This window comes from Girardinichthys multiradiatus, chromosome 20 (assembly GCF_021462225.1).
Source record: "Girardinichthys multiradiatus isolate DD_20200921_A chromosome 20, DD_fGirMul_XY1, whole genome shotgun sequence".
Lineage (NCBI taxonomy): Eukaryota > Metazoa > Chordata > Actinopteri > Cyprinodontiformes > Goodeidae > Girardinichthys > Girardinichthys multiradiatus.
In genome coordinates, this window is record NC_061812.1 from 5870214 (window position 1) to 5890756 (window position 20543).

Below are 20543 nucleotides of genomic sequence, written 5' to 3' on the forward strand. Positions count from 1 at the left end.
CGGATAAAAACAGCAGTTTAGTTAGTAAAAACAGCTTACAGAAAATATGGTGAGAGAGCATAGTTAAAATGACTCCTACTTAATACAAAGAAAACGAGGTGTATTTGCTTTTCAATAAAGAAAACTCCATTACAGTCCTTGCATATTTGAATCAACGGGGATCCAGTTGAACAAGTATCACAAGAAAATTACTTAATAATAATTATGGAGGCTCAGTAAAATTTTAAAAGCCATGTTGATAAAATTTGCAAAACTCTTAGATCAAACGTAAATTGTTTTAAAATTATTTAACACTTCACTCTGCAGAGATGTTCTTCAACTCAATGATTCAATTCAAATTCAATTAACAGATACTTTATTGATCCCCGAGGGGAAATTACAATTCCCGTTCAACCCATCCAAACATACATCATGACACAAGACAAGGGGGGGACGGGTCACCGAGGCTTTGCTGCCCACTCACAGGTGCTGCCCTTGCTAGATGAGAAAAGAGGCCACATTAGGTAAGTAGAGGGAAAGAAAATCATATTTCACACTTTATCCTTAGCAGGATACAGTTTGAGATTGCCAAAAACCTCAGCACAAAGAAGCAACAAGTTTACAAAACAACATCATGCCGGGAACGGTGAAGGTGGTGTGAGGGGGTGCATATGTTTATCTTGAGCATGTGTGTATGTGTGCAAGTAAGTCCATGAAGCACTGTCACAGAGGCCATTGTCCTTGATGGTACGTTGGAATGTTCTGAGCAGGTCCACAGATGTCCTCAGGGAAGGGAGGGGGCAGAGGGAGCAGAGCGTCATGTTTACATAACTTCCAGGAGAGGTTGATGATAGCCAGCCATCAAGGCCATCCAGGGGAGCCAGATTCAGAAAAACAATAATTATTTGGGTTAGGCTGACTCTTAATTTTCCATCAGCCTTGAGAGTCTTGCTTGTGCTTCTCAAAGGTGAATCCAAACAGCCAAATTCCTGGTCCTTTCCGCCAGATCCAAGCGAACAACTTTCTCCAAGATTTATCCCATTTCACCCCTGTGTCCAGGAACCGCAACCTGCCTGCGATCCTGTGTAAGGATCACATCCAGTCTGCGAATCAGCTCACATAACATCTCAGTCTGAGTGCTGATCGCCCTGAAGATCCCATCATACATGCCAGGCAGCCTCACAATTGCCAGAACAGCTGCCGACGTTTTCCGAATTTCTCGATATGCCAGGTAACCGCTGACTCCAAAAAGCAGAAATCCTGATATCAAACATCCAATTATATACAAATCTTCCACATCCTTGACTGACATTATCGACAGACACACAATCCTCCACTTCTGCCAGGAGTCCATTGTGTATCCAGAGAAAAACATCCCACCCGGACAAGTGGGCTCTCCTTCACCCTGTCTTCTCGTCGAGAAAATTTGATCAATTGCATTGAGAGACCAGCTGACCAAATCCATAACTCAGAATTTGGAAGATATGCAAAAAGAGGTTCCAAAAGGAAGACAAGACACAGAGCTGAAGCAAGGCAGATATGGGAGGGTTGCGGGAGACAGAGAAAAGCGTCCTCCTCCACCGAGGGCAGAAAGAAAAGCCATCTGTCTTATGGAGTTACTGTCTGGTCACAGAGTAACCAAACTATACTCAAACCATTGGAAAGTCCCCACAATTGGGCCTTAAAGGTTTTATTTCAAAAGCCAATCAGATTTCATCATTGTTATTCCGGCTAAATTCAGTATTATAAATCACAATTTTTAAAAAATTTATTTTTATATGTTTAAATGGACTTGCACTCAAACCATTAAGCAATTGGATAAAGGAACTGCAGGGCAACAGCAAATCTACCAGAGCGGCTGTAAAACGGCAACTGTAAGGTCCCCTTCTGTATAACCACTTTTGCTCAAAGTACTCTCTCTGTGAAAGAATCTGCAATTTGGAACTCACTCCCTGTCAACTTAAAGTCAATGACCAGCTTCAGTATGTTTGAAAAAACAAACTAAACCATCTCTGGCTATTTCAAAACCAGCATTGTACCCACACCTTATGTTTCTTTCTTATTGTCATGTTTTGAATTAAACTTAAATTTTTTTTTATTTGCCTATGTTTATATATATATATATATATATATATATATATATATATATATATATATATACAGTACAGACCAAACGTTTGGACACACCTTCTCATTCAAAGAGTTTTCTTTATTTTCATGACTATGAATATTGTAGCTTCACACTGAAGGCATCAAAACTATGAATTAACACATGTGGAATTATATACTGAACAAAAAAGTGTGAAACAACTGAAGATATGTCTTATATTCTAGGTTCTTCAAAGTAGCCACCTTTTGCTTTGATTACTGCTCCGCACACTCTTGGCATTCTGTTGATGAGCTTCAAGAGGTAGTCACCTGAAATGGTTTTCACTTCACAGGTGTGCCCTGTCAGGTTTAATAAGTGGGATTTCAAGCCTTATAAATGTGGTTGGGACCAGGTGCAGGTGTGGTTGGGATCAGTTGTGTTGTGCAGGAGGTGGATACAGTACACAGCTGATAGTCCTACTGAATAGACTGTTAGAATTTGTATTATGGCAAGAAAAAAGCAGCTAAGTAAAGAAAGAAAAACGAGTGACCATCATTACTTTAAGAAATGAAGGTTAGTCAGTCCGAACAATTGGGAAAACTTTGAAAGTGTCCCCAAGTGCAGTCGCAAAAACCATCAAGCGCTACAAAGAAACCGGCTCACAGTAAAGGAAGACCAAGAGTCACCTCTGCTGCGGAAGATAAGTTCATCCGAGTCACCAGCCTCAGAAATCGCAGGTTAACAGCAGCTCAGATTAGAGAACAGGTCAATGCCACACAGAGTTCTAGCAGCAAACACATCTCTAGAACCACTGTTAAGAGGAGACTGTGTGAATCAGGCCTTCATGGTAAAATAGCTGCTAGGAAACCACTGCTGAGGACAGGCAACAAGCAGAAGAGACTTGTTTGGGCTAAAGAACACAAGGAATGGATATTAGACCAGTGGAAATCTGTGCTTTGGTCTGATGAGTCCAAGTTTGAGATATTTGGTTCCAACCATTGTGTCTTTGTGCGGCGCAGAAGAGGTGAACGGATGGACTCTACATGCCTGGTTCCCACCGTGAAGCATGGAGGAGGAGGTGTGATGGTGTGGGGGTGCTTTGCTGGTGAATTGAAGGCATACTGAACCAGCATGGCTACCACAGCATCTTGCAGCGGCATGCTATTCCATCCGGTTTGCGTTTAGTTGGACCATCATTTATTTTTCAACAGGACAATGACCCCAAACACACCTCCAGGCTGTGTAAAGGCTATTTGACCAAGAAGGAGAGTGATGGGATGCTGCGCCAGATGACCTGGCCTCCACAGTCACCGGATCTGAACCCAATCAAGATAATTTGGGGTGAGCTGGACTGCAGAGTGAAGGCAAAAGGGCCAACAAGTGCTAAGCATCTCTAGGAATTCCGTCAAGACTGTTGGAAAACCATTTCAGGTGACTACCTCTTGAAGCTCATCAACAGAATGCCAAGAGTGTGCGGAGCAGTAATCAAAGCAAAAGGTGGCTACTTTGAAGAACCTAGAATATAAGACATATTTTCAGTTGTTTCCCACTTTTTTGTTCAGTATATAATTCCACATGTTTTAATTCATAGTTTTGATGCCTTCAGCGTGAAGCTACAATATTCATAGTCATGAAAATAAGGAAAACTCTTTGAATGAGTAGGTGTGTCCAAACGTTTGGTTTGTACTGTATATATATATATATATATATATATATATATATATATATATATATATATATATATATATATAAATAATCAATATTCCTAATGATTGTTACTTTAAGTCAAATAACAAATATACAAGCAAAACCTTTACTGAATATCAGGTATAGGCTATTTGAATCCATTTTAGGTTCTTGTCTATGCTCTCTCCTTACTTTAAATGCAAATTTTCTGATTCTTTGATTTGGACCATCAAGTTTAATTATCTAGCCAAATCATGCCCATTTTATCAAAAAACACCCCCGTGTTCTCCAAAGACACCCACTCGTGCATCCTTGATAAAATGGGCAGATCAAGAACACTCTTGGAGCATATTGTTTTTTTTTTTGTTTTTTTTATGTGTTCTATTTTGCAGAGTAACACTCAGAAGTGTTGTATGAGTACCAAGAAGAAGCCCAGCAGATTTACTTTCACAAGTGGAGCATTACGGCTAATGCTATAGTGCTCTGCTTGAGATATATATAAACAAGAAAGAGAGAAGTTGTGCAAAAAGAAAAAAGGGAGAGGAGTAAAGAATAAAGGAGAGAAAGAAGAGTGAACAGAATATAAGATAGCACTCTAGAAGACTGCTTCTATACCTGCATAAACATATATAACACCATTGTTACCGAAAAGTGCACGGTACTAGTGAATGGAAGATGTATTTAGTGTTAACTGCAGCTCAGTATAGAACATCTGTGTATCTGTTAATAGCTGAATCTAAACACCTTTGGGTGTAAGTGTGAGTGCGCTTGTGTATATAAGGTTTCTCCATAAAAATATGCCGTATGCAACCAGCCCCCAGACCCAGGAAGTGTACCCTTCATGCCGGGGTGGAGACAGCTAGGCCGCCCCAGCACCAGCCCACACAAGGGCTGGCACCGCCCGAACGTGGCAGACCCTGACCCGCCACTCCGACCCCAGCCCCCAACGACCCCCATCCCCATCTGGAGAGGGCATCATGAATAAAAGAGGGGCCTACCTTGTCCAAATGAGCCTGCCAATCAGAGCTGCCCTAGGACAAAGGAATCCCTACCCCACCATGAATTCTGCTCTCAACCCCATCAGCTCCCCACCCCAATAAACCCCGACATGAATTTCCCCATAGGGCCACCCCCTACTGGGACACAGATATTGAACACATGCCCCTGAGGCCATTTATCCCCTCCCCACAGGGGCACACCCCCACAGATGAGTTCCCCCCCCAAAAAGATAATGACGGCACATTCACACAGCGTGCGCTCCACTCCCAGCCCCACTCTAAGCACTCCCACCACACCCTGCCCCCCTCCACACAGCTAGCCGCGACGGTTAGGCAAGGGCCCCACTCTACACCACCCTAGCCTCTGCCCACAAGCGCAACAGAGCAGACACCACTGACCACCATACTCACAACTGACCCCCCGACCCTACACCAAGACAGGACAAACTCACCTGGGCTCCACTGAATCAGTCATGCAATATGAGTTGTAAAAACCGATGCAAATGCAAATTATATCAGTTTACTTCATTCTTTAAACAGAGTAGGAAATAATTAGTCCTTAAAGGTTAATTGTAAATTGAAGAGATGCACAACTAGATTAATAGTAACAAAATAAATTCTTGATTTGTTTTAATAAAATATTTTTCTTTCCAACATATATATATTTTCACATTTAATTGGGAATATGATCGTATTTTATTTTTCACCCACACTTAATGAAAATCTTATCAAACATGTACTTATATGAAAACACATTTTGAATACATTTAGAAATGTTTTTTTTTCCATGGATGTAAATATATCAAAACTCCCTTTTTTGTTGTATCATAAATGGTTAAAGATTGTGGGGCAAAAAACACATTGACAAATATCCAGAGAGTAGATTTCCTCACCCAGAAACCGACCTAATGATCAATTGCTAGGCTATCACAGAGAAAACAACAATAAAGGCAGAAGCATTCAATGGGCTTTATATGGTTGTTTAGAGCCTGTTAAATGACATCACCATGTCAGAAACAAACAGTGTGCATTTGGCTGGAGGTATGAAAGATAAAATTGTGTTGGCTAGCTGTGATATCCAGTCTCTAGTGGTCTATGGGTATTTATAAGAGATGGTGTATGCCCAGAAACATGCTGGCATTGATCACAGTTGAATGAAGGAGGTGAATCACATTTATGAAATGTGATGTGTCCCCTTAAATGTGACCACTTTGCTCTGTGAACTGTCTTCCATTGGTGGCTAGCTTGACAAACAAGCTTGTGATGAACTGGTGTTAGTAGTTCCAGAAAAAGGAAGTCTTAATGCTTTAGCGTACCAAGACTTGTTGGACAATTTCTTGCCTCTAACTTTGTGACAACAGTTTGGGGATGGCTTCTCCCTGTTCCAACATAACAGCACACGTGTGCACAAAGCAAGGTCCATAAAGACAAGGATGAGTGATTTGGGTGTGGAACAACTTGATTGACCTCAGCCATTGTAAGCAATTTAAATCTGGTGTTTTATCTGACCTCAACCAGATAAAACACCTTTGTAGAATAGAGTTGCTGGATTCACCACATCGAAAGGTCTCAGATGATGATGTTCAGATCCTGAGGTCCTTTGAAGGTAAAAAACAGTAAGCAGGCCCAGAACTGAAATGACCATATAGCCCCTCTTACTTAGGGACACTTTGACACCCAGAATGAGCTGTGGAGAGGAATGTCTAACTTTCTCAGTTTGCTTATCACCTGTTTTTTTTTTTCTTTTGTATTTTTCTCATGCAAAGTTTTCAGGCGATAATTTGTTTATTTAGGATAGGCATACATTTTCCTTTTCTTCAGCCGTTGTCTGTGATTAATTGCTTAATGTAAAAGTGTGAAACATTTTTAAGTAAACAAAATGTAGACATAAGTTGAAAAACTGAAAGAGAAAGCATACAAGGCATTTAAAGCCTTTTAATCAGGTAAGCTAATAAAAGCAAAGTTTCAGGCCAACTGACATATGCAGTGACAGCCACCACCCACATCCACTACTATTCAGTTTCAGTTTTATTTATATAGCGCCAATTCACAACACATGTTGTCTCAAGGCACTTCACAAAGTCAGGTTCATACATTCCAATTAATCCTAACAATTGAACAGTGCAGTCAGATTCAGTTTTATTCAAATTGGATAAAAAGTTTTTCTGTCTAAGGAAACCCAGCAGATTGCATCCAGTCAGTGACTTGCAGCATTCACTCCTGGATGAGCATGTAGAGACAGTGGACAGTCACTGGCGTTGACTTTGCAGCAATCCCTCATACTGAGCATGTATGTAGCGACACTAGTCAAAAGTTTGGAAACATTTTCTCATTCAATTAAATAAGAAAGTGTGTCTGAATATAGAAAACATGAAAATGAATGAGCATTAAAGAGTTGTGTGTAGCTTTTTCAAACACCATTTACTTTTCTCAGAGGAAAAGTAAACATAGCTTTATGTTGTTGGAGATGCACATTTGTTATTCCAACTAAACACCAAGGGCAGGTTTTGCTATTGATGAGTTATCAAGTACTTCAACTACATCACTGATCCATAATGAGGGCTATAATATCTTTAGGGATAGCTGCAATGTACATGTATGGTGTTAACAAGGTTCTAGAAAAGTCTACCGATTTAATGATTGTGTCGCCTCACCTGCTCTGTCATTATTACTGCAGCTCATTGGGAGATTTGTCACTTGACCTTTAACATACTGCATGTCACTTTGGGTAACATAATGAATCATGGCATTGACCTTCTTGGGTCTTTTCCTGATAGCTTTTACTGAGAAATGTGTGACACGTAATGATGATTTTTGTCGTGCTAGTTTGATTTCATTTTCCTTTTTAAAACAGATCAAAGAGACTGGTCCACAGCTACAAGACGTTACTTGTCATAGATGTAAATTTAAATCATTGTAAGCTATTTAAGCTGAAATGCCCAGTGGGGAAAAAGGTCTGACCTAAGGTTCTAGCTTCTTGTACCAAAATCCATGTTTAAATACCTAAAACCAACCATCATTCTATTTTTTCCTACTTCACACTTTGACCAGTTAAATGTATTGACCCACATTGAGAAACACATCAGATTTAAGTGTGTCCCCACTGGCCTGTAATAGCCATTATGTTTCCAAATTCAATGCTGCTTGCATCAGTGGTGCCATTAGTGTTATTGGATTGCTCCACATGCTGCTGAAAATTGATCTGCCTTTGTTGATGTTTTTATTGTTAATTGTCTCTGTGAAAACTGAGATGACGTCACCATACTGTAAAACTCTTTTTTTGACACTTCCTCACCTGATTCTCTCCTTTTTCATCTTCTACCTTTTCTTATACTTTCTATCTTCATTGTTCTCCTTCTGTTGACCTCTGATTTACTATCCATTTCCCCCAGCCTCTACGTTTTCCCTTTGTTCTCATTTTCACTCATTTAAAAAAAACAATTCCTCTTTCTTACAAATATATTTATACTTATCTCTCTTCTCTACAGCCTCCCCCTCTCCCTGCTCCTTCTCTGTGCAGGGAAGCAAGACACTGCAGAGCAAATCCTTGCTGAATTCCTACTACTCAGGTACACTCAAAGACATTTGTGCATAGTCCTAATCTTCAAAGATGCTCAGACAACCATTTGCATATTTATTGTTGTTTTTGTTTTTATAAATGCAAGTTGAAATGTTTAAGGGAAAGTTTCTAGTCCTCAGAGCAACTAGGTAAGGTAAGAAGTGTAAGAGATGCCGGTACTATTACTCTGCCCATTTAAAAGGCCTTTAACCAATTCTGCTCATCACAAACATACATTCCAGATTAATTTTGAACTTTCTATTTATTTTAACTGTTTACAAAGTTGAAATGATTACATAAAATACAACGTCATTAATTAAAAAAATAAAAGAAAAATGAGTGCAGAAGGTTGAATTGATAATGCATGTCCAAAATTTATACATGCAAACTCAATTAGAAACTTCATCTTGACTCCTGCAAACACACTTTGGGTCATTGTCACCAAGCAGCTCACTGTTAGACTAATCTGAACCAAAAACCTTTCTCGCAACTGCATTTGGATTCTACATGTGGGCCGCTGCACATTTCAGTTGAACTTGAATGAGAATGAGTGCTGTTGCAGAAATCCTTCTCATGCTGGCAAAGAGAAATCTGTTGTTGAGCATGAAATCAAAGGTTTATGAGTCTTGTTCTTAAAGGTGACCTATTATACTTCCTTTTAAACATTTGGGATAGGTCAATGAGGTATACAAAACATGTTAATTATATTTATCACACAAATCATTCTGAGAAAATGCGATTGCACCTCCTCTGTCACTTTTATGCAAAATAGCTGTATCTGGCTGCACCCAGCACTTTGTACACTTGAAAACAAAACCAAAACTTATAAGACACAACAATAGGTACTTGAACAGTAGAAACAGAATTTTTCTTCAGTCTAAGTTTTTTTGCAAATCTTGATGTATACTGATGTGAGTTCTCAAAGCAGTCCGCGAATAAGTGATTTACATCACAATTACACAGCTTTTGAAACCATGCATTTTTTTGAAAAAATTAAATATTCATTTATAGCCAAAAAACAGCTGAACGTTTTTTGTTTTTTTTTGCGTTTGATCTGTTTGTAGAAGGATTACAGACCCAAATGGAATCATAAAAACAATCAAAAAAGTGTTTGTTTGTTTTTTTATAATAGGTCCACTTTAAGTTAAAAGACACTAAAGAACCTTTAGGACCTTTTGCTAAAGAATTTTGTGAAATAAAAAACGTATTTTAGCCTGTATGTGTAATTTACAGAAAATCAACTCATAAAATCAAACTAGTGTGCCAAGTCTTGCTGTTAAAATTCATTTTAAGTTGTAAATTATCTACAATAATACAGCTATTAATTTGAACCCAAAATTAGTGGTATTGGTGTCTATGATGCATGTTTGTAATTTTCTTGTTGGAACTGTACTTCTATTTTGTTTTACTTTATAAGCTGACATACATTTGACCCACTCAAAGATTACAACAAATACTGGACTTGTCCCAATAACCATGAATGGATTGGTCAGAAACTAACTCATCTGTACTGCTCTGGAACACAGAGCCAGAAATGTAAAGAAACATTTCCATCTACAGTTTTTATCTACTCTAATTTCTGTTCTTGGTAAAACATTTTCATAAAATGTCCTTCTCCGGTCACCAGAAAGTGTTGTTGAAGAGATTTAAAGATTTGATTAATGTTGAAATGTTTTCAATGTGTATCTTGGCTGCAGTTATTTGATTGATGTGAATAATGTTTGACATCAAGCATCTGTTTTCTCCCTGTGTGTTGTGCAGTATCCAAAGAGCCCGTTCCAGCCACAACTTCAATAGGTATGAAAACCAGTTGTCTTTAAACCATTCATTACAATGATACATACACATGGACCCTGTAAAATATTATTACCATTCTCTGGTATCTTCCTTCTTTCTGTTCACTTTATCTTGCTCTTCCGTTCTGTTGAACAGCTTGATTAATTTTTTGCCAATAGGCTTGGCTCTGGCCTCTGAAAGTGTGTGACATGCTCTGTGTGTGTGTATGTTTAGCCAGATTTTACACAAGAATGCCACTTCACCCAAGTTCACACACAAATCAGCAGGGGATGTATCCCGACCAGTGATTGTAAAAGTTTTCTAACCTGTTTCCTTTTCATTGTATTATTTTGTCCTTTATTTTTACAACTTAATAACATGTTTAATTTTTTTTTTTTTTTATCTTTGACTCTTACCTCTCTCCATCTGGCCTGAACAGGTAGCAGAAAGAAAAGTGCTTTTTCTTTATTCTCCAAAAATACTGCTGATGACCAGCTAAAATACTGCTGTGTGTTGCACAGAAAAAAGATCAAGATTATGGTGACATAAACTGACATTAAATTTTGTCTATCTGGCCAAAACTAAATAGACTATATGGCCAAAAGAAGGAAATTGGACAATTAACAACTCTGTTTCAGGGTCTTATTTTTTTCACTTGATTTATTGCAATTTTCCCCACCTGTCTGTGAAGGCTTCTGTGCCAATTGCTGATGCACATCAGTGTATGATGAAGCAGAATGCAAAAAGATGCTTGGGTGATTTATGCAGTGGCAGAATTTTGGTGTCATACATCTTCACGTAATGACATTAGCTTTTTATGAAGCCATCTGTCCCCTTTACAGTTAGTCAGAAAATCAAAAGATGTAAAACGGAGCTTTGATCATTATAGCGACAAAAAAATCAGCTGCTTGAAACAACCAAATCTGACTGATGACCCGTTCTTGTCTTTTAGTGTTTGATTTTGATTGCAATTTGATAGCTTCTTTTTAACTCACCTGTTTTTTGTGAACCAACAACAGTTTCTGGTGCAATTAAGATCTGGAAAATATCTTGAGCACAGACCCAAAATGTTACATGGTGCTCCATCATGCTGGAAAATACAGAAAGTATCAGTGACTGCAGCTGGATAGTTGGAAGAAGTTTTGATTTACTGCGGTGTTCCTTGGCAGAATTGGGAGGAAGTCCACTCCCCAACAAGAACAAACACACTCATGGATTTCATCAGGATGCCTCACAGTTGGCAAAACATAGTACTCGACACAGGCTTCACTGTAGCCCTCCTCTGTATTTTCCCCAGACAAATGATTTCCCACATGTCCCAAACAATCAGAAAATCTGTTTTCACCAGTCTTCCTACATCCTGCAGAATTTCTGTCCTTCAGTGACATGCAATGGGGTTCATGACTGGTGAGGCATAGACTCCGCTGGAGTCTGATGTACATGTCCACCACACTGTTTTCAGGTGTACCACTCCCGTTGAAGAGGGGGGTTATCTTTCACCCACTTATTTGAAGCAGATCTTTCAGCTCCAGAGTTGGTCTTCCTCTCTCTAAAACCTCCTGTTTCAGCTGAAAATCCAGTTTAGAAAAACCTTTTCCAATGTTGAGAAGTAATCTTCAATTTTGTGGGACCAAATTGAACTAAGTGTACAGTTACAGGACTTGTCGGTGAAAACTCCTCTGACCTCTGCGTAGCTGAAGAGTACGTAGCGACGTTTACTGTCTGTGCTTCTGGGGCTCAGCACTGTCCCCTATCAGTGTGGCACAGTACTATTTGCCTCACCTTGTCCATTTTCACTATGCATTTTTGGCTGATGAGAAAGATTCAATATGTCAAACATACATTTAATATATTAGACAGACTGTGGAACATCAGCATGTTTAGTACTTGTTAAATCCAGCATGTATATTGCCTATATAAAGAGAGACAACAAAGGGGATGCGGCAACTGCCTGCATCAGTCAGTGTGTGTGACACAGTGCCATCAGTGGTGTGGCACAGCTATTCACTGCCTCATCTGCTTTTCTCCCACGTATTTGAACCCACAATGCAAAATTCAGTGATTTTGAACATAAAATGATGAAATCATACAGAAAACAAATAAAACAATCAAAAGGACATATTGATGTTGTCTTATGATGACAGGTGAGGCTGTGCAATACCTGTCTGCCCTGACTGCATGTCACTGCTGTCCTTGATGTTTTTCTTGGACAGAAGTGCCGTTTTTGCATTCTCTCTTGTCACAAAGCCATTGTCCTAATGTCTTTGCTTCTCTGTACGTGCATATGCACTCACACCCACCTGCTGTTGAGCGAGCTTTGCACTAACATGACTGTAGTGCTTTCAAGAGGTAACAATGGTTGCTGGACAGTCTTGGAAGTCCTGGACCTGTCCTCAGTGCAGCTGAGCATCTCCACCTAAGGTTTTTGATCATTTACAAAAGTGTTTCTTCAGCGGTAAAATTCTTGGCAGCAGTTTTTTACATGTGAGGCAATTTTAATGGAAACTGGTCATAGCTGCATGCTTTTAGTTGGAGGTTAAACCACAGAGCACGCCAGCCCTCAAACTGCTATGATTTGCAATTTTGTTTTAGATTTAAGCTCCAAATATATGGATAGCAGTTTTACAATCTGACTGCCAACTTGTTTTTATAAATCATTTTATCGAAGGTCAAATATGAATCGGTGAGGAAAAAGAACGGGAGAAAGTTTGAAAGTGAAACTGAAAAGTACAGCCTCTTTAAAAAGAAAAATATTGATGTTTTTTCAAGTTAAATTCAAGTTGAATTGCGATGAAGAAAAACTGAAGGTGGTCTGAATTTAAAGTGGCAAGATAATTAAAGCTGCAAATAAAACTCTTCCATTTATTAGCATGCTGGTGTTTCGGTGAGTTCATTAATTGTACTAGTTTAATTACTTTCAGGCCGGCTTTGATTATTAAAAAGGAAGCTCACTAGGTTGATATGTTCTCTGAAAATTACCATAAATTACAGAACTAAACAAAACAGCTTCCTTTTTGCCCTTAAGACAGAAAACAAATGTTATCCCCACACAATAATAAACATTTTAAACAGGTAAAAAATTAACAAAGTTGGTCACCTTGGATCCTTTTTATCTACACAGAGAGCTTTATTGATCCCTGCACATTGTCATTTTAACACTTAACACATTGATTTCTGTCAAGTCCATTAGGTCAATCATTTTCCAGGTGGCCTCTAAAATAAGCAGAATTTCCACATTCAATAAATGGATGAAAATGGTTTCATTTTGAAAGCAAGAGTCCTACATTTGTACTCGCTCTGACACCTTTTTAGCTTTGTGAAAATGGATAATAGCACTAGCAAGCTGAATGATGCCACTGAGCATCGTATTTCAGTGGCTTAATGGGAGACAGAGACCTGAAAGAGAAAAGTATTAGGATGATGCTGAAGGAGCCTTACGGATTGAAGGATCAAAGCGAAGGACAAGTAGCTCGCATAAATCCGCTGTGCAAGGTAGAGCACGGTTAGTTGTTTTTGTTTGCCTGTTTTCTTTTGAAACCACCTTAATCTTTTGCTCCAGGATTTTCTTAACAGCTAAAACGGCATCAGCCGTCTTACTTCAATATGTCAGCTTCACATATAATGAATAATATTTCTAAAATACTCATATTTTACTTAAATTACTTTTGCCTGAAGAAGTACACTTTGAAAGACATATCTAATGTACATCCACAGAGTACACTGGGCCTTAAATCCCATGGATCACTGGATAACTACTGCAGCATCACATGAAAGTCATGTGCGCACACATTGTTTTTTTTAATAAAATTATTTTCCAAGACACCTGTGTGGCTTAAAATGTTGTGCAACACTATGTTTGTTTTTAGCTTAAAAATCTGTGGTCAGCCATTTGTGCCTGCCTAGAATGGGCTCCCACTGCTATTTACACAAAAACTATACATAACTGTGGATCAGAAGTGTTTCCTGGTTAATAAGTTGAACATAGTTATCACGATTACCACAAAAAACAATGACACATAGAATAGATGAAAACAATGCTTTTAATTCGGTCTTTGGCATTCTTGCTTGCTTTATACAGTAGGGAATCTAAACAAAAATTGAACCTCATTGTGTCTGAGTCATATTTACAGAATTCTCATCTGTTCAGTTACATCTTCACCATAATTATGTTCACATGAGAAAACAAACAACATACACATTCCTATATGTTTGATTGGGAACAGGTTATATAGGTCTAAACAAAAATACTGTTAGTTAAAAACAATGAAATAATCCCAAAGAGTAAACTGGGAAAATCCCATTCATTCTCAACAGAGCCTGTACTCCAACATAAAAAATATAATCACCCAAAAACAAGGTTGCCAGATAATCTTATGTTTTCACCATCGCAGAAATTGATGGTGGAGGCCCAAAAACTTCCCAGACATAGATGAAAATGGTGCTTATACTACCAAGGCTAGGCAAACACATTAGTACAAAAGTGATACCAGAGGTTGTAGCATTCGTGTAGTTGCATTCCGATGCAATCTGAGAGAGTTGGTCTAGTGTGGTAGATAGTATGATATGAATGTCACTGGAACATAAGAAATTGCAATAAAAACATTATTTTACCAAAGCTAGAACCCTACCTTCATATTCTAGGCTTTGCCGTTTTGCTGTGAGCTAGACACTTTTAGGTCATTAAGAACATAGCGAGTCACTGACTGACTGACTGAACATAGCGAGGTCTTTATCCATTATGAAGGGACTGTAAAAATTACATGTAATACTTTTGAAAGTACTACACCTAAAACAGTTTTGTACCAAGCCTCTCCATGGCAGTAGATTGTACTGGGATGCCACCTGTGCAGAAAGCCCTTAATTTCTACCCACAGCAAGTAGTTTTTTCACAGCATTACAGAAGAGAAATTATTTTCCCAGTCTAGTTCAGCATAACATTAGGCTGCATGTAAGGTGATTATGGCTAATGGTAGTCATTTTGTGTGGCCATAATGTGGCGCTCCTGGGTAATTGAAGGTGAGAGCAACAGAGAGAGAGTAATTTTTAACTTTTATGTTCGCAGACAAGATTGAACCTCTGTGCTGTTTTTTTTTTTCAGCTCATCTTGACTGCCTGTTTTCCTGCCAGTCCTCTTCTCTCTTCACTTCAATCTGTTACTTTTCTGGCTCAGTCTATTTCAATCAGCAGAGATGCAGTGCAAATATGTCAAAAGGGCCAATCATAAATACCAGTCCGGAAGTGGACTTACTTGCAGTCCAGGTTTGAGTGATGATGCTGTAGTTGATAAAGTTGATGATAAAAAAAGAGCTACAAATAGAAGATGACTGATATTAAAATCATGTCTCACGGCAAGTTGAGATCAAGGAAAAATTTTAACCTCTGGTGGCAAAAATACATGAAAGTTTGTTGAAGGGATGTAAAACAAAAAACTTGTTGAATTTTCTTCAGTCAGTCAGTCATTTTCTGCCGCTTATTCCATAGTGGGTCATGGGGAGCTGGTGCCTATCTCCAGCAGTCTACGGACGAGAGGCAGGGTACACCCTGGACAGGTCGCCAGTCCATCGCAGGGCAACACACAAACAACCATGCACACACTCATTCATACACCTAAGGGCAATTTAGAGAAACCAATTAACCTAACAGTGAGAACCCATGCATGCATGGGGAGAACATGCAAACTCCATGCAGAAAGACCCCCAGGAATCGAACCCAGGACCTTCTTGCTGCAAGGGAACAGTGCTACCAACTGCACCACCATGCAATCTGACTTATTAATTTGCAGGATGCCATGCAACCCTCCATCAGCTCTGAGATGCATCTGAGATAACAACAATGCAGCAAAAAACATGGCTTCGTATGTAGGGAATGTACATCATCATTCAGTTACTGGACAGAAATGAGTGAAGCAGCCACCAATTAAAAAACCCCAAAAAACCTCAGATATCTTGGAGAACCTTTAATGCCATAATCTTTGAAAGATTACAAGAACATTTGCATTCTTGAAAGTAAAGTATGTAAAGTATGTAAAGTAAAGTAAAGCTTGTTAATTTTTCTTCTTGTGTAAGAAATTACCATCCATTGCTTTAAAACAAACCTACAACATTTTGGTTGCAGGTTCGATGGTAATTATTTCCTTAAAAAGCTATGTTTTTAATAAAGAAGCCAACTGTCTTTATTTTGATATTTGTCATGATGTTTTGTGCACACAAACAAGTCATTTGCTAGCTTTGACAGTAAAGTTACTTTAGTGAAAACTCTAAATCCTCCCATGTTTCCTGTGTGTTGATTTCACTACATGTTGGGCCTATTTGTCTATTTTCATCTCCGTGTTACCATCCTCAGATTTCCATTTGCATTACTTGTTCTCAGTTTTTCAGCTCAGCTGAACGTATAGTTTCCATTTTTCATCTATGTGCCTTATTGTTCTGCCAGGGACCATATTGTGTGTCATCCATCGGAAGAGATTTTTATCTGGACCAGAGAGAATTCATTGGCTTGGCTCTCCAGCAATGAAATGAAGTTGAACTTGACCTCATCCTTCACAGACAGAAAAAGCAGGAGATGCAGAAAGATGAACTTATCATCCAAAGCTCTTCCACTTTGTTTCTAAATGCTGCAGGCAGAGATTTCTAACTCCAAGCAGCAAGAGTGCATCCAGCTCTTAACCTTTAATGTTGAAAGGATTCAAAGCATGCCATTTACATTTTGACTCAGTACATTTACATGGAAATTTCTTGAACACAGACAGTTTCTTCAGGTTTTGCTGGATTGGGGTATTTAAGCAGTGGAACTTGTGTATGATGAGGTTTAAATTCATTTGCTCAGTAAATTCATTTGCTCAGTAAATACTTTTAACTTGAAATATAATACATAATTCAGTACAGTTAGGATGTGGTGTTTAACATAATTTAGAATTCAATACCAAATATTGTTTTTACTCTTCAGGATTTCATTGCTGAGGTTCTGGTAATGCATCCTGTAATAAATGAAAGCAGATTCAGATGAAATGGTGCCTACAGATATCCAACTGTTGCTATAATTAAGTTTTCTTTTTTATGGCTAGATCTTGTAGTAGTTAAACAACAGTTTTCTTAATTTTTTTTTCTTTCTTTGTGATATTCTAATATAGTTTCGGGAAGTAAAACATAGGTTATGTCATTATTGTTGTTGAACGCTGCGATGACGATATGACCTAAAAACACTACTGATGTCTGCTTGGGTATCATTGTGAATATAGACGAGTAGGTAGATGAGGTACATCTAGTTACAGTTGCTATTTTAGCAGTGAATCAACTCAGTAAGGTAAGGTAAGTTTATTTATATAGCGCTTTTCAGGAACGAGACACTCAAAACGCTGTACATACAGTTACAATACAATCACAAAGAAAATAAACACAGATACAGACACAGAAAAACAAATCAAATGATACCTCAATCCTTCTAAGAAATCTACAAATCCTTCTGAGAAATCTAAAAATCTCTGGCCAACATTACAATGATACAGATAACATTAATAATCCTTTGGGTTTTACTGTTAAGAGCTGGTTCTAAACCAATCTTTCTAAAGAGGTAATTATATCATTCAATCCTCTATGTAGGGGAAACCATCTTGGGCTAAAAGAGAATGATCCTTCGGTTCGCTGGTATAATGCAGTGGTAGTCCCATAATAAGTAATTTGCATTCATTGAAATTTAACGAAGCAATCATTGAGTTCTGACCAAGGAAGCTGAGTCACTGGTGTAAAAACAGCATTTGTTCAAATTTTTAGAAACTATCTATAAAAAGGAGAAGAAATTAAATCCACATTTAGGTAAAAAATAAGGAGCATGGGAAAGCAACACACATAAGCAAAGATTGTGCAGGGGCATGGTGGACTCGTGAGGGTGCCAATATTTAAGTATGATCATGTGTGCAAAGAATTAGACTGTCAACACTGACGAAGGTGCCATTGTCCTTGAAAAAGAGATGGAAGTTTTATCAAACGGCCATACAGTTCAGTTCACAGATGAGGGGGGTTGCTGGGGCAGAACGTCGTATTTACAGAACATCCAAAAGAAATGTTTTGATAAGAAGCCTGTGAAGGCCATTTCGGGGCGCCTGAATTAGACAAAAAATAAATGTTTTGGTTCAGGCCGGCTGTGATTTTCCGCCTGCGTTCAAAGTCTTACTGGCATTCTCAATTTCAAATCCAAATGGCCAAATGTCTGGTACTTTCAGTAGATCCTGAGCAAACAACTTTCTCCAAGATTAAATCATATCACCTTTGAGTCCGGGAAACGCAGCCAGCCTGCGATTCTGTTCAAGGATTGCATCCAGCTTGCGATTCTGCTCTCTTAACATATCAGTCTGAGTGCTGAGAGCTCTAAAGATCCCTTCAAACATCCCAGGCAGCTTTGGAGTGCTTTGAACAGCTGCCGATGTTTTACAAATCTTTCGATAAGCCAGGTAGCCGCCAACTCCAAAAATCAGAAATCCAATTATGTACAAATCTTCCACATCCTCGACTGGCATTGTTGTCAGGCACACAATCTTCCACTGCTGCCAGGAATCCATTGCGTATCCGGAGAAGAACGTCCTGTCTGGACAAGAGGGTTCCCTTTTACCCAGTCTTCCCATCGAGAACATTTGATCGATTGCGTTGAGAGACCAGCTGACCAAATCCATAATGAAAATTAGGAGGATATGCGAACAGAGGTTCTAAGAAAAACATAGACATAAAGCTGAAGCAGGGCAAAAAATGGGGGAGGATCAAGGATAGAGTGGAAAAGCATCTGACCCCACCGAGAGCAGAAGAGAAAAGTAGGCGTATAATTTTTTTTAAGCATCTTAATGCTCTTCTAAAGCATTTCTGCTGCATTAAACAATATATTACTGACAAAGAGAGCATGAATGTGTGGTAATTGCGTAATAATATATTTAGTGCAGTCCAAGCAATTATTTTATCGATATCAGCAGGTGAGATTACAATGTAAAAAAAAAAGTATTGAACACCAACATTTTTCTCAGTTTTCATATTTCGAATGGGGCTGTTGATATAAAGTTCACATCAAATCTCTGCAACAACCCAAGAAACCCAGGTGGGTTCAAAGAATTGGCAAGATATCTAGGTAGGTGGCAATTCTGGACCTCAGTGAAGTATGTGAAAATACCCTAGATGTAAATGGGGTTTATCCAAAGAAAACTTCAAAACTATTTATTGCATCATTATCTCCTTTAAGAACACAAAGACAAGTTTTAGGTATACATGTCATTTGTCTCACCTGTCCACTTTGTTTAACCTCCTTGAGAATTTCCTTTCTCAACCCTTGAGCTAAACATCCCATAATAAAAATTTTTGTGATTTTGCTGGTAGCATTGCTGGGCCCTTGTGACAGTTTTCTTGTTACGAAGTCATCATGTTTGCTCATAAAGATCTAAGATATCAAGGAACTTTCGCGTGTTTTTAAAGGTTCATGTTTCATCATGGCCCTGTTGAGAAATGTTTTGAGTGGCTGTCAATGCTAAATTTCAGCCAGATTTTTAATGTAATTTTGACTTTTATTTTTTTCTATTAACATCTCCCATCATTGTGAGTTCAGATGTATATTTCCAGGCCATACTTTTGTACTCACTCCAAGCTATTATGGCATTCACATGTGAACCTGACCCTGGGGTGCCAGTACAAAGACACCTGATCAAGACTCAGTCTTTCCTGCCTCTGCATTGTGTAGCTGTTGTCAGGAATATATGGCCTTGCAGACATGACTTTACATTGACGATAGTTATATCTTTCAGTGCTGGATTCCCATGGCTAATGTTAAGCCATTATTAGGCCAGTCAGTTTTATTGTCAATGTCAATTATGTAACACATACACAGAGACACACACACCTGGCAGTGGTGGTACACAAGGAATTAAGAAATAATAAAGAAACACTGAGAGCCCAAGTCATCCATAACTCAGTCTTAATAAAGTCAGAGGGTAGGAAGTAGGAACTTTATGACACACACACCACCAAGCATGAAGGACTGCATTAACATACACACAGTGGCAGTGTAGATGGCCTTCATGCACACACACAAACTCCCAGCACGCGTTTTCATCCCAGTAAACCATTTTCTCTCATATACATTGTCCAACGCACACATTTCTGTGCACATCTGACAGTGTTGTCTTGTCTCACACAAACCTACATGCACACGCATATATTTGTGCCTGTGGGGGTCAATAAATCTACCCATTAGCATTGAGATGTTCTCCATCATAGTCACTGTTGTGGAGCTGCCGCTATGAATTAATTTCATGCCTGACTTAATGCATATTTGACCTTGGTGAGCTTATCATGTGTTTTTTTTTAAACACACTAAATGTCACAGTAAGGTCTGCACACCAACATGTCTTAATTTAGGTAAAGAAAAAAACATGCATTTGCTATGAATGTAGACTCATCAACAAATGATGGTGGTCAGCAGGGTG

General features: G+C 38.7%; 1 protein-coding gene across 12 annotated transcripts in view; it reads left to right on the plus strand.

Annotated features, from left to right (window-relative positions):
• ptprt (protein tyrosine phosphatase receptor type T) overlaps positions 1 to 20543 on the plus strand; it is a 444335-nt gene that overhangs the window by 327140 nt on the left and 96652 nt on the right. For all 12 annotated transcript variants that reach the window (XM_047347294.1, XM_047347295.1, XM_047347298.1 and 9 more), the window contains 2 exons: positions 8241 to 8321; positions 10073 to 10108. In XM_047347294.1, the coding sequence (XP_047203250.1) occupies positions 8241 to 8321; positions 10073 to 10108 (117 nt within the window). The remainder of the gene's footprint in view (positions 1 to 8240; positions 8322 to 10072; positions 10109 to 20543) is intronic.